The sequence below is a fragment of the Typopeltis vanoorti genome, chromosome 16 (genome assembly GCF_054136105.1).
Source record: "Typopeltis vanoorti isolate ZY-2024b chromosome 16, IOZ_Tvanoo_1.0, whole genome shotgun sequence".
NCBI lineage: Eukaryota > Metazoa > Arthropoda > Arachnida > Uropygi > Thelyphonidae > Typopeltis > Typopeltis vanoorti.
The window spans coordinates 53,551,843-53,566,183 of record NC_143564.1 but is presented as its reverse complement, the minus strand read 5'-3'; the positions used below and the strand labels follow the sequence as shown (position 1 = coordinate 53,566,183).

The 14,341-nt window shown below is 33.9% G+C and overlaps 1 protein-coding gene across 1 annotated transcript in view; it reads right to left on the bottom strand.

Annotated features, from left to right (window-relative positions):
• LOC150098023 (transcription elongation factor, mitochondrial) overlaps positions 1 to 14,341 on the bottom strand; it is a 62,784-nt gene that overhangs the window by 14,821 nt on the left and 33,622 nt on the right. Inside the window, exon 3 of the mRNA XM_090406462.1 lies at positions 3,974 to 4,120. Within this exon, the coding sequence (XP_090262588.1) occupies positions 3,974 to 4,120 (147 nt within the window). The remainder of the gene's footprint in view (positions 1 to 3,973; positions 4,121 to 14,341) is intronic.

Sequence of the window (14,341 nt, the reverse complement as noted above, 5' to 3'; positions counted from 1 at the left end):
CTTTATATTTAATGTGCTGGATCTGTAAGAGTATAGTTAGACCTCCACCAGAACAATCCCGTTGATTTGATGATTCATATTTTTGGTTTTGTTTCTTGTAGACATGTTGTGTATTTTGTCTTTTTCATTCACATTTAACATTGTTTATTATATATTAATCATGACCTGTATAAAAGTTATTTATTAATCCTTATTTAAGAATCATTATTTAAGTGTTTATTCTGAATTTTATCAGTTATTAATTAATTAAACAATAATATATGTATAAATTATTGTAACTTATATAAATATTGTAACGCGAATATTATTATAGTTATCTGTATACGAAATGAAAGAGTTGATTAAGTAGCTCTAATGTTCTATTTATTGTATTTTTATTAACTCAATGTAGTGGTATAGCCTTATGTAACATTAACGAAAATGTTTACGTTTATTTGTTGTCATGGAAACGCATGAAGTAAGCGAGCGCAAGTGGAACAGAGCGTGAGCTGGGAGAAGGATAATAAAAAAATAAAAGAAATGAAAGGTAACGGGGAGTTGGAACGGAAATTTTGAAGTGAAAGGAAGCAAGGGTATAAACTAGAGAGGTGGAAGTAAATGAAAGGTTCTCAAGGGCAGAAGTTAAAAAGGATAATATTTATAAGCGAGCAAAGACGAAGTGGATCTTATAGTTAGCTGAAGCCGAAGTCAGCAGTAAAAATAAAAGGAAATTAATGCCGTAATCGGATAATATAAAAAACTGGACTTTCAGTGAAGAATTATGAATAAATCCAGTTAGTCTAGAATTGCGACTTATTTCTAATTTTGCCCTAAGGAGAACTGCACAGTGTTTAATTAGTTATTGAGTGGTAATAAGGATAATTAAAGTACCCTAAAATTGATGTCTAGAGTTGTGAAGCGTGATTGATAGTGTTTTAGTTATAACTGTGGAGAAATTTTATGGATGTGTTCTTAAGTGTAATAAATATATTTTAAGAGTATACTCACAACGTAATTGATGTACTAGGAACTATTTCTGGTAAGGGCTGTCATATTGATTTATTTCAATGCATGAAGAATTGAGTGTTAATTACGCTGCGTTTAACCTAACTTTAACTGTGGAAATTCTTCGAGATTGAGAATTGAAAAATAAAAATTGCTTGAGAGATATTTGCAGCTATTAGTGCCTGCAGTGTTTTTTTTTAAGCGTATAGCATGGCTGAAAAATGTGTGGAAACTGATTAGAGAGGAAGTTTTATTATATTTTATTAAGTGTAGGAACTTTGTGAATCAGAAACTGAGAAAGTGTATGTGAAGGTTTGGAAGATTGAACTTATGTAATTGATTTGATCTAATGTTTAACTTATTTCTATTGTTTAAAATTAGAAGTAAAATTTATGTATGTGTTATATAGCTTATATTAAATATTTCATTTTGTTAATCTAATTATTGTGTTTGCCTGAATTCCTTTTTATTGCACCGTTCACAAAAATTCGAATCTTGCGGGAATCCCAGGTAGAAAACAAATACTTCAGCCAGAATGAATGAAGAGACTGCTAACTAACTTTGAATTGATCCTGCTGTTTTATATAGACTTATCTAAGGATAGAGTGGCGCAGTATAATAGAAATTTCTCTACCCTTGGATTGGTGATCAATTTACAATTAGTTGTGTTTTATTTTATGAAAGTGACTTAAACAAGATGGCGGATTCGAACATGAGGAGAACAACGTCACGACACTACCTCAGGCAATATGTAACACAGGGCACACAAGGATTGAGGGTCTTGGATTTGACTATCTCATCAGAAGATGTTACTATAAATGATGTGTCAAATCTCCCTCCAGTTGCTGAGAGTGACCATTAAGTGATTAGTTGGGTGGTTACCAGCTATGTGAGGACTTCTGTGAGGAAAGGGTATGGTGTGGAACTACAAGGCTGTTGATTATGAGAAGCTCAGGAGACAACTTGGAGTAGTAGCATTGAATTAGGAGTTGGATGGAAAGGAGATCAATGCTGCTTGAGTGATATTCAACAACTATCTAGTAGAAGCAATGTCTAAATGTATTCCAAAGGTCAGAAAGTTAAATAAAGTAGGTGTGAAATGGATGAATGAAGAGATTAAGCATGCAATACAGAGAGAAAAAAAAAAAAAGGCATTATATAGAGGCAACATAAGAGAAGTGGTAATAATCAATTCCATGAAGACTACAAAGAACAGGCAAGGAGGGTGACTTGATTTGTAAGGGTAGCAAAAGTTCAGTATGAGCAGCAGTTAGCTGATGAAAAAAAAAAAAAAAACCCAGGAAGTTCTTTTGACATGTAATAAGCAAAAATAAGAACGATTTTTGTAGGATGGCACTGATTGGATAAAATGATATAAGGACAACTGCCGTGGAGGATGTAGTTGAGATGAGCAATTCATAAAATTCTTTCATCCTTGTGAATGTAACATAATGGAGAGTTTCAGAGGAGTAGATGAGGAAGAGGAGAAACTGAATGTGAATGAGGAAGTGGTATATGGGGAATTAAACAAACTTAATATTAATAAGGCTGTGAGACTTGATGATATATCACTGTGTATTTTGAAGGAATGTGCCAGGAAATTGACATCTGCCTTGACACATTTGTTTAATATGAATCTTACGTTGGTTCAAGTTCCAAAGGAATGTAATGAAGGCAAGATTATACCACTTCATAAAGGAGGTGACAAAAGTTGAGCATCAAATTATAGGCTAATCTGTGTATCAGATGTTGTGTCTAGAATTGGGTTGACAATAAGGGTGTTATCTTTGATGGACATCATGGATTTGTTAAAGGGGGGGGTCATGTTTTAGCATTCTTACTTATTATAATAAGGTGACAGCAGCATTAGATGTGGGAGATGGATACACAGTAGTATATTTGAACTTTGCAAAGGCTTTTGATAGATTACTGCATGACAAGTTGATAGTCACACCAGAATGGATGGGATTGGAGACTGGCTGTCTGATCAACAAGTTATGTATGGGGACAATATCCCAGAAGAAGAAATCTATACTGGTGTGCTTCAGGGGTCTGTTTAACTTATATGTTAATGATATTGGGCTAGATTTGAATGGGGATATTCAGTTTTTTGCAGATGATGCAAAGTTCGGACAAACCATAAGGAGTAGAGCAGATGCTGTGATCTTACAAGAAGACTTGAATAGATGACACATTGCCAAAATTGTGAGAACAACGCAACAAATTCTGGGAATGATGTAGAAGTAAGGAGATTCTGGTTCCATTGTATAAAGCTCTTATTAGGTCATATATGGACTACTGTGCACAGATTTGGTTACCTGGTTTTCTAAAGGTAGAAGAGATTTTGGAGACGTTCCAGAGACAATTGACCAAAATAGTTTCTGATCTCTGGAACATGAAGAATGGTTGAGATGATGCAATTTGCAATCTAGTGAATAGGAGGAAGAGGAGTGATATGATAAAGACATACAAGTTAGTAAGGGAGTTGTTATAGGATTACCATTGAAGAAGTTTTTCATAAAATGGTGGAAGGTTTGGGGAGAACAAAGGGTCGCCCCTGGGAGCTATATAAGAAGGCGTGAACGGTGGAGTTGGAAGCAGGTTTTTTGGAGTGGAGAGTTGCGAATGATTGTAATGAACTCCCTGAGAGCATGGTGTTTGCAGAGAATTTGTTTAAAGTGTGGTATAGTGAGCTGTGTGTATGACAAAAGGGACCTCCTAGATGAGTCTGACTCCATGGGGTCTTGGGATAATAATAATAATCTCTTGTGAAGTTCATAGCAAACATATGTAGTCGTAAAAAAATGAGCAATTGAACACACAACAACATTGTGTAGCACTGCATTGTGTTTTTCAATACACATTAATAAAGATGACTGGTTTGTTGTACAATGTTGAAAATGTGAGGCTGGATATCATGTGGGTTGCTAACATTATAAGCAATTAATACTCATTCTAATGCATTGACTATTAATGTTGGTCAACTTACCATGCTATAGTAATAATGAGGATCATTTTGTAATAGCTCATTATCAAGAGAAATGCAATTCCAGTCAAAGAGTACCATATCGATGTCCAAACAAGCCCATGTTATAAAAGGAATATTAATATCTAGTGCCAGAATCTTCTTAATGCGCTAAGAGAAAGAGAAACAAATGAGAATAGTTATTAAAAAAAGTTACATTTAAAAATCTCATATATGTCAGTTTATCAAGTGCAAAAATTTCCCTAAAAGACAAAATTTTATGGAGTTACAGGAAGAATAAAAATCTCTTAATGCTTATATTATATTAACTTATATTAACAAATTATATAGGTAAGTTTGCTTGGTAAATGTACAAATAATTGCTAAACAATGTTGTACATGCACAAAAAAAAAAAAAAAAAAAAAAAAAAAAAAAAAAAAAAAAATCCTGTTAGTAGGTCTAATGATGCACAACTCAATTAGAAAAGAAAGTAGACGTCCCTGCACACAAATGCATACCTTCTGGAGACTTGGAATTTTGGACAGATGCCTTCTGCATCTGTCCCTACCTCTTTAAAAACAACTTTTTCTAGGCTCTAGTTGGTACTAAGAAAGAATCATATTTAAAGGTTAAAGGCTTTATGGAAACTATTTATGCAAGCAAGTTACCTATCACTTGGTGATAGTTAAATGTTGACTAACCAGATACTAACTGAATCAAATATCATGCTAGTTATTACTGAATCATTTTAAAAGAGCTACTACAAGCACCAAAAGATAAAACAATGACATACATCTTAGTCATGCCATTGGTGGCTAATACCTAGGCAGTTTGAAAGAGCACTTGATGTTTGTACAATGATTTCCAACCCGGACCTCTCATCGTGTGGGGGAAGGGAATATCTGTAAGAGTGACGTATAGTGGGGAGTTTTTTTTGACCCCCAAACCAATATGGCAGCCATGAAAGGCTTGCAAGAATCCTGAAAATCTGGCTAACTTGGACAATTGTGAAATTCTGATAGAAGCTTTTTTAACCTTCCTACTGGCTAGGACGTCTATAGACGTCCAACTAAATCTGGATAAGATTCAGCCCACCTGTTTAAAGAACCTGGATAAGAAGTGCAATTTGACTGTCATGTCCATTAGAAGGTGTGATAAACCCTCACGCTGAAGAGAAAGGTTAATCGGATTATCTCCCGTTCATAGCTGCCTCTCAGTTGCCTATAACAAGAAACGGTTCTTGTTCCATGCTGGTGAACTGGATTTTAGTTATATATGACAGACTAAAAATAGAGAAATTATTTATATTTTTGTTTTCTCTTTTTATTGTACAATACAATTTTAATTTCTGGACAAAATAAAGGTCTTGCATAATTTCTTCACTTAACCAATTTAATTTTTTATTTTTTTGCGCTAACTTTTTTCTAATCGCTACTAGACAAAAGATTTTTCTTTGTTCTCAAAGAAATTAATTCACGATAATTATTTGGAATATTCTTTTAAAAAAAGAAAAGAAAACCGGCTGCCGACGTTCCAGGTTATATTAATTTTATTTTTGTACAAAACCATCGAAATCGAATAATACTTAACAGATTTCCTTTAGGATACGCTTGAGCAACTTTGCTTTATAGAGAATAACATGAAATTCTTTAATCATATTACTAAATTTTTTCTTCATGTTGTATAGTAATCTGTACTTTCACTTTCTTGGTTTCCTTGTATAATTGGTCATTACAAAATGAAATTAACAGTTATGATTTAAATTTATATTTTCTGCATAATTCAGATATTTTATTCTCCAATTTTTAAAGTAAGCGATACATTTGCTTATTTTTATCATTCAAAATATGTATATGAAACGTGAAATTTCATTTCCATATTTTTACAATAGAATTGAACTTTATTTCGCCTCTGATAGTTTAAACCCCCCCCCCCCCGTTGCATTACTATCACACACCCGAAAACTGTTATGAAACATAGGTACAGTTTTTATTTAATTCGTTATTTTTCTCTAGTAATTGTTCCACATAACTTTAATTTTTCGATACTGAAACTATGTAGTGATTATTATAAATTAGCAAATTATAAATCAGACAATATACATATTTCCTGATTATTATAAATCAGGAAATTTGATATTCGGATATAGGTGAAATTAATATTTAAAATCACTGTCATCCTTCAAATGCAATATCAGAATAAAGAAAGTGAAAAACCCGAAGTTTCGAAATACATTTCGAAAGCCCGCTCTCGAAATGTATTGGTCTACAGACTGGATTCTGAACACGCCAATGTTTTGTGATGTTATGACTGAAAAACAATTCAGTCTCATCATGAAGTATTTGCATTTTCAGAATAATGAGGAATACGATCAGGCAACACATCCTTGCCCAGTCCTCAACAAAATTTATGATTTTCTGATGAAAATCCGTCAAAAATGTAGATCACTCTACATCCCTGAGAGAGACTTGAGTATCGATGAAAGCCTTATGCCATTCAAAGGTGGACTGAAATGTAAGCAGTATATTCCCAAAAAGAAAGCGAAGTATGGAGTAAAATTTTTTATGCTTTGCGAATCGGAAAGTGGATATCTTTGGGATTTCAAACCTTATACGGGAAAGCAAACTGTAATCGAGCACGATAAATATTCGGATCTCCCCTTGTCGATGCATGCAGTAATGCAGTTACTAGACCCTTTACTGGGGAAAGGTTACTGCATTATAATGGATAATTACTATATATGTGTCCTGAACTCGCGGATTTGCTTTTACAGCATCTTACAGATAGTTATGGTACTGTAAATGCAAAAAGGCAAGATATGCCTCCAGATCTGGCTTCAGGAAAGCTATCGAAGGGGGAAATCCGAACTTATCAGCGAGGGAAAGTCTTTGCACTATGTTGGAAAGACAAAAAAGATGTTTTTCTGCTATCTTCCCTGCACAATCCATCAGCAGAATCCGTGGAGAAGCATGGTTTGAAGAAAGAAAAACCCATTGCTGTGTGTGCATACAACGACACTATGGATTGAGTCGACAGGTGCGATCAGCAGCTATCATTCTACTCTGTAATGAGGAAACAGCATAAAAAGTATTACAAAAAAGTGTTTGGATTTTGTTATTTGGAACAGTTTCCTCCTGTACAAGAAAAAATGTTTGTCTACCATAACATATCTAGAATACAGAATAGAAATTGCGAAAGCATTGCTGCATGCACATGCACCTTCTTCAGCAAGCAGAAAAACAGGAAATCCTGCCAGACATCTGAGTTTGAACGCTGCTAACTCCAACCATTATCCCAAAAATCTACCACCAACGGCTAATAAAAAAAAAACCTCCACGCAAATATTATGCATGTAATAAAAAAAATATCAGAAAGGAAACAAAAATCTGGTGCCTGAGTGTAAAACTGCTTTGTGTGTTTACCCTTGCTTCAAGGTGTTCCACGCTGTTCAAGAATTTTAAATTCTGAACAGTATGAAATAAAAAATGTTTGTTTTCAAGGCCATCAAAACAGTCCTTTTCATAGAGGGATACCCGAATGCACTGTTTCTTTTTCATCTTGAAGGCTAATTTTTAAGTTCTTTTTATGACGCAGAGAAACTGGAAGGAGTATTCCAGGTAAAGTATTTCATCAAAACAATAAAAAATAATGAAATAAAATCTACCCTATATATATATATATATATATATATAAAATGATAAGCTTTTTTATGTCATGTTTATCGAAACGTTTTGAAACTCAGGGGCTACCCTGAGTGTCGAGTCATCAGAATTCAGGGGCTGAACCCCCTTTCGAGTTATCACAATTGAAGGAGAACTGGTCTACCATACCGGAACACGGGGGGTTGGGCATAGCCCCCCTAGTTAATAAATGAAATATATAAATAACGGGAACATTTTCACCTTGCCAACACTCAACATTGATGTGATATGGGTTCCAAATTTCTTGTTTCGGAGATATATATATATATATATTACAAAGTTTTGCAATAAAAATTTCTGCTACAATGAATTTTGGCAAAATCAACAATATTATTACCACCTTATTTCTGTTTCTCGTGTGGGAGAAAAACGGTAAAATGTCACTCTTATAATTATATGAGATGTTATAATGGCAAAAATAGTAAGAAAAAAGTCATTTGCAGTTTCTCTTCAAAACACAAAGAAAGAACACTGTAAATTCAGCCAGTGGAAAAGAAAATACTACATATTTTTCTCCTGTTATCTGATTTTTTTTCTTATAGTTCAAAGAAGAAATCACTGCATATAACATGAAGTCTGCAGGAGGGAAAAAAATCTGGAAATTGGTTACATTATAACGAATAGAGAAATCATGTCAGAAAAATTATTCACGTATGATTCTAATCTCAGCAGACATAACATTTTCTTCTAGATTAGATATCTAAAGTAACTGAACCTTTGCTACTATTTTACACTAAAATGAATGGGTATTTTCCCCAAGTGATTTACGTTTGTAACAGCTGTCTTGCGAACGATTTATGAAATAAATTATCTGAAATATCCGCAGATTGCTTAGGTCTATATCCCCCCCCCCCAAAAAAAAGAAGATTATGAAACGCATATGCACCTTTTCTTTGAAAATAATTCAAATCCTCTTTTTCAAGATAATTGTATGATTTAATTTCTAATTTTTGATAATAAAAGTGAAACTGATCATTATAAATTAAGCAATTATTTTGGCATAAATAATGTATAAGCATGTAAACGAAATATCAGTATTTCTGTCAGAATATAGGTAATCAACAATCTAAAAGGAAACAAGACATTCTTGACATATTCTGCACCACAGCCTGGGGCACTTTAGTGTTCTCCCCTTTTTTCTCAATAGCACTGAGAGTAATAAGCCTTCAACTTTTCCTTCAGCTAAGAGGATATTACCAAGTATTTAGAAGACGTAGATCATTTCAGAAATAGCTTCCAGTAGCAGAAGAAGTAATATTTAGATTTTTTTAAAAGAAAAACAAACACAAATAATACTACTGAACTTTCTTTTGTGTGGTATGCATATAAACAATTTTGCATGGTGAAAATATAGCATATTATTTCTAAAATTTCACATAATTTCAGCGGGCAGTAGAACAGCTGGTTTTAGATTGCAAATAAATAGAACAGAATTAGAAGTCAATACAATCTGATTGCCGTATATCTTTTGTCAAAATGGTAAAATGAAGTAATTGATTTTGAATGCTGTCTAGAAAAGCTTTCAAACCTGTGAGTTCTAGGAGAGGATAAGGAGGGGGGTGGAAAGCATTAGAAAATCTTCAAAATGAAAAAGGATTTTGAATCATTCCGTATATGATATTTTTCACATTATATTTTCAACATATCTACGAGGATGTGCACTAGATATTATCGTAATATGCATAATACAAATAAATAAATAAATGACGAAGGCAAAGAATCACTGCTAAAATATCATTGGATATAAATTTTTGATACCAAAAAGACACACAATCGGAAACCGAGTAATGCAATGTAGCATTTTAACATTTTTTTTTTATTTTGTCTTTATGAATAACAAAAAATCGTTTCTAAAACTGAAATGTGATGATCCATATAATGCTATTTCGCTAGAAACGAAAGAAAAAGGACATATTTATTTCAATAAATATTGTTTAAAAATGTAAATAGTTGACATAATATTTTCAAAGCAAACATTTGAAAATTCTGAAATTCAAAAAAAAATTATTCAATTATTATACGTAAAGTGAAAGATCAATCAGTGCAACTCTTCCGGTGCACTGATTTGTAGAATTACCAAGTATTTATAAGACGTAGATTATTTCAGAAATAGCTTCCAGCAGCAGAAGAAGTAATATTTAGATTTTTTGAAAAGAAAAACAAACACAAATAATACTACTGAACTTTCTTTTGTGTGGTATGCATATAAACAATTTTGCATGGTGAAAATATAGCATATTATTTCTAAAATTTCACATAATTTCAGCGGGATTTTTAGATTGCAAATAAATAGAACAGATTTAGAAGCTTCACGATACAATCTGATTGCCATATATCTTTTGTCAAAATGGTAAAATTAAGTAATTGATTTTGAATGCTGTCTAGAAATTTAGAGTAGTTATGCAATTCAGTTCCAGGAGAGAATAAGGAGGGAGGGGGGAAGCATTAGAAAATCTTCAAAATGAGCAAAAATGTTGAATCATTCCGTATATGATATTTTTCACATTATATTTTCAACATATCTACGAGGTTATGCACTAGATATTATCGTAATATGCATAATACAAATAAATAAATAAATGACGAAGGGGAAGAATCACTGCTAAAATATCATTGGATATAAATTTTTGATACCAAAAAGACACAATCGGAAACCGAGTAAGGCAATTTAGCATTTTAACATTTTATTTTATTTTGTCTTTATGAACAACAAAAAATCGTTTCTAAATCTGAAATGTGATGATCCATATAAATGCTATTTCGCTAGAAACGAAAGAAAAAGGACATATTTATTTCAATAAATATTTAAAAATATAAATATTTGACATAATATTTTCAAAGCAAACATTTGAAAATTTTAAAATTCGAAAAAAAATTATTCAATTATTATACGTAAAGTGAAAGAACAATCAGTGCATCTCTTCCAGTGCACTGATTTGTAGAATAAAATACACCAAATTCACTATCACTAAATAGATTCATTGCAAAAGCTGATCAGTGGGCATTTCAGGATTGATTTTTTTTTCGCATATGTGAAATTGGTTTCAATTTTTGGGAAGAGACACAATAAATCATTTTTGAAGCAAGAAAGGTCAAATAACTTAGGACAGTAAATGAAATTCTAAGCAACACAATAGACGTAAAGACAGGGGGAGGGGACACAAAGGTCACTCAGCAACAGTTAATCCACTAATGCTATAGAATAGCCGTAACGAGATTAACGGCGGAGAAAGGTAATGGCATGATAAAAGGTAGAATGCCGGCGAAGTTTTGATCCATGAAAAAAGCTAGGGCGTGTTGAATATTTCATCCACACCGGCAGGTTGGGAGGTTAAAATAACGAAACCTGTGGTGCGATCATAATTAAAAGAAACACACGTATTAACCACAGTGAAAATTATTTAATTGTAAATATTTCATCCTAAGTATCTTAGAACATCATCAGTACAGTAGTTTAAAACAAGTTCATAACAAGTCCAAATCTCTTCCCTTCCTCATTTAACAGTTTCAGTGTTTTTTGTAGTTCTCTTTCGTCTTCTTCAATAATAACAATGTCATCTGCAAATCTCAGATTGTTAATTCTCATTCTGTGTACAGATATTCCTTTGGCATCTTCCTTCAGTTTGTCCATTGCTCTTTCTAAATGTGCGATGAAAATGCTTGGTGATGGGTCTCCCTGTCTAGTACCTCTGCTTGTTTTAAACCATTTCCCCAAATCATCACCTATTCTAACAGCTGCAACTTCATTCTGATAAACATCTTTTAAAATAGCTATTAGTTTTTTTTATTAATTCCATAGGATTCCAGAACTGCTAATGTCACTTTCTGGTCAATACTGTCAAATGCTTTCTGAAAATCAACAAAGCAAGCATATATTTTTTTGTTTTTTCTCCTAGCTTTCTCTGCTATTAACCTCATTGTCAAAATCTGTTGAATTGTAGTTCTATCCTTCCTAAATCCTGCTTGCTCGTCTGCAAGGTATGCTTCCAATTGTGTTCTCAATCTTTCTGTCAATATGATCATCATCACTTTACCAAGGCAATTGTTCTATAAATTTTACATTTTAGCTTATTTCCTTTCTCATATAATGTTACTAATATTGATTTAACCCACTCCTCTGGCATTTCTGCCTCTTTCTATACCACATTACATAGTTGCATTTCTGTAACCATACTTTCACCTACATATTTAATCATTTCTTCAGTAATGTTATCCTTACCAGGACTCTTGTTGTTTTAGCCGCCCTATTGCTTTTTCTACCTCTCCCTTAAAATGTCCATATCATGCTCATTACCTAGTGGTGATATCCGCTTCAATTCTTCAGTCAGTTTCCCAACGCTATCTGAATCTAGTTTTTCTTCATATAACTCACTACAATATCTTGTCCACCGCTGTACAATTTTTTCTTTATTCATCAATGCTTTACCTTTTTCATCTTTAATTGTGGTCTGTTTTGGTTGCCACTTTCTATTAATGGTTCTGATCATTTTGCATACCTCCCTTGTTTTATGCTCTCTATAGTACCGTTCTATGTTGTTGCAGTGGGCTTCTAACAATTTCATCTTATCCATTCTGACTGCTTTTTTCACCTCATTACAACCATCTTTATACCAGTGATTAATTAAGTATATTGTCAAAGGTCCAGATTTTGCAGTAACACCTCATCAACTGCCTCATTTAGACCTCATGGTAAGTATAGAAAAAGGAATTGGGAAATTACACATAGATAAGCTGGAAGAGAAGCTGAAGTATTTGCTGTAAGCAAATGACAAAGCAAACTATTCATCTCCCATCCAGACATCCCGATAATCCTCTCCCCTCATTCAGTTCTCCTCTTTCAGGTAGTAGAGGTAGCTACTTCTTTTTGTAATTCAGATTACAATCTCATCCAAGTTTCATCTCAAGCAGAACATCCTATGCTTAGTCATTCAAGACCAAGTGGAAAGATCTCGAAGACATCTCGAGATCTTTATCCTCCTCCTTTCAATGGTCAGACTATTGTTCCTATTCTCCAGATCTTTGTGATCGTGCTATAGAAATTATCCACATTGGAATGAAGGCCTTTATTTCCCTATTCGATTCAAAATTTCTACTCTATATACAGAAAGCTCACTACTGGTAACTATGCCCTCTGGTCCCTCCCAAAAGTTAATGGACAAGTTTTTTTCATCTGTGCATCCACCCTCTCTCTATAATAGCAGCACTATAACCTGACTTAAAGATATAGCTGACCTCCAGGCATCATTCTTCTCATCTAACAATGGCTGAGAATCACCTCCTTTACCTGAAACATTGCGCTGCATGCCTCCTGTGAGCTTCTGCAAGAAAGACATCATAATAATCATCAAAAACCTGGAAGGATTTCTGGTACTGATGGAATTCCAAGAACAATGTTCAAGAGATGAACTCCTGAACTGATGTGTCCTTTATCATCTACAGGGTGTCCCAAAATTCATGCAAGAAGTAATTTTGATAGAAAACACAGGTTTTTAATTAAAAATTGTAATTTCTTATTGATTCATAAAGTATACAGCCTAGGGTTATGCATGGAATAGCATATCGGGTAAATGGCCTCCACGGCTTTGCTGGCACATACGCACTCTTTTGTTGAAATTTTCCATGACCGTTTTGCTTAAATGTGGCTGAATTTTGTTGATACAGGGCTCAATTTTCTCCTTCAAGGCATGGGTGGTCGTGGGCTTGTTGGCATAAACCTTAGACTTCAAAAAACCCCAAAGAAAAAAGTCCAACGGCATTAAGTCACATGATCTGGGCGGCCAATTCTGATCACCAAAACAGGAAATTACACAACCAGGAAATGACTCATTCAGTAATTGAATTGTTTCTCGGGCTGTATGGCATGTGGCACCGTCTTGTTGAAACCATATGTCGTCCACATCCATATCTTGCAATTTAGGCACAAAAAACTGGATTATCATGTTGCGATAGCGAGCACCATTAACTGTTATTGCCTTACCAGCCGCATTTTCAAAGAAGAATGGACCGATGATGCCTCCAGCCCAAAATCCGCACCAAACAGTGACACGCTGTGGATGCATTTGTTTCTCAACAATCACTCATGGATTTTCTGAACCCTAAATGCGACAATTTTGTCGATTAACGAAGCCATCAAGATGAAAATGAGCCTCATCGCTGAAGATGATTTTGTTTGAAAAATAAGCATCCACTTGTTGTTGTTCCATAATCCATTCAAAGCACTCTCTTCGCTGTGTGTGGTTATTTTTAATAACCCTGAACTGTCAGCTGTCACGCTGTCTTTTTTTTCTCGTTGGCAACACTTTACCACACAAATGGTGCTAAATTTAAATCTTGCGTGAATTTTGGGACACCCTGTATATGCTATATTATACTCAACTGGCACCTAGCCAAGCTTGAATGCAATTTTGTAACCGCCGATACTCTCCAGGTTTTCCTATTAACAAGACTCAGGGCTCCGTTATTTTAGCTATTCTTTTCCTCATATACAGAAATGACCTGCTCTCATTGATCTCAAATCCTATTCAGAGTTTTGCTGATAACAGCACTCTTCCATCCTACTTATACAACAAACTTTACAGTACTCAAACCTCTCAAGCTTAAAGATGATATACAATAAGCGTCTGCAGCACTGATCTCTAAACCACCCTGCAGTGGACTAGCCATCTTCAATACTTCCAAATTTGTTTCTCA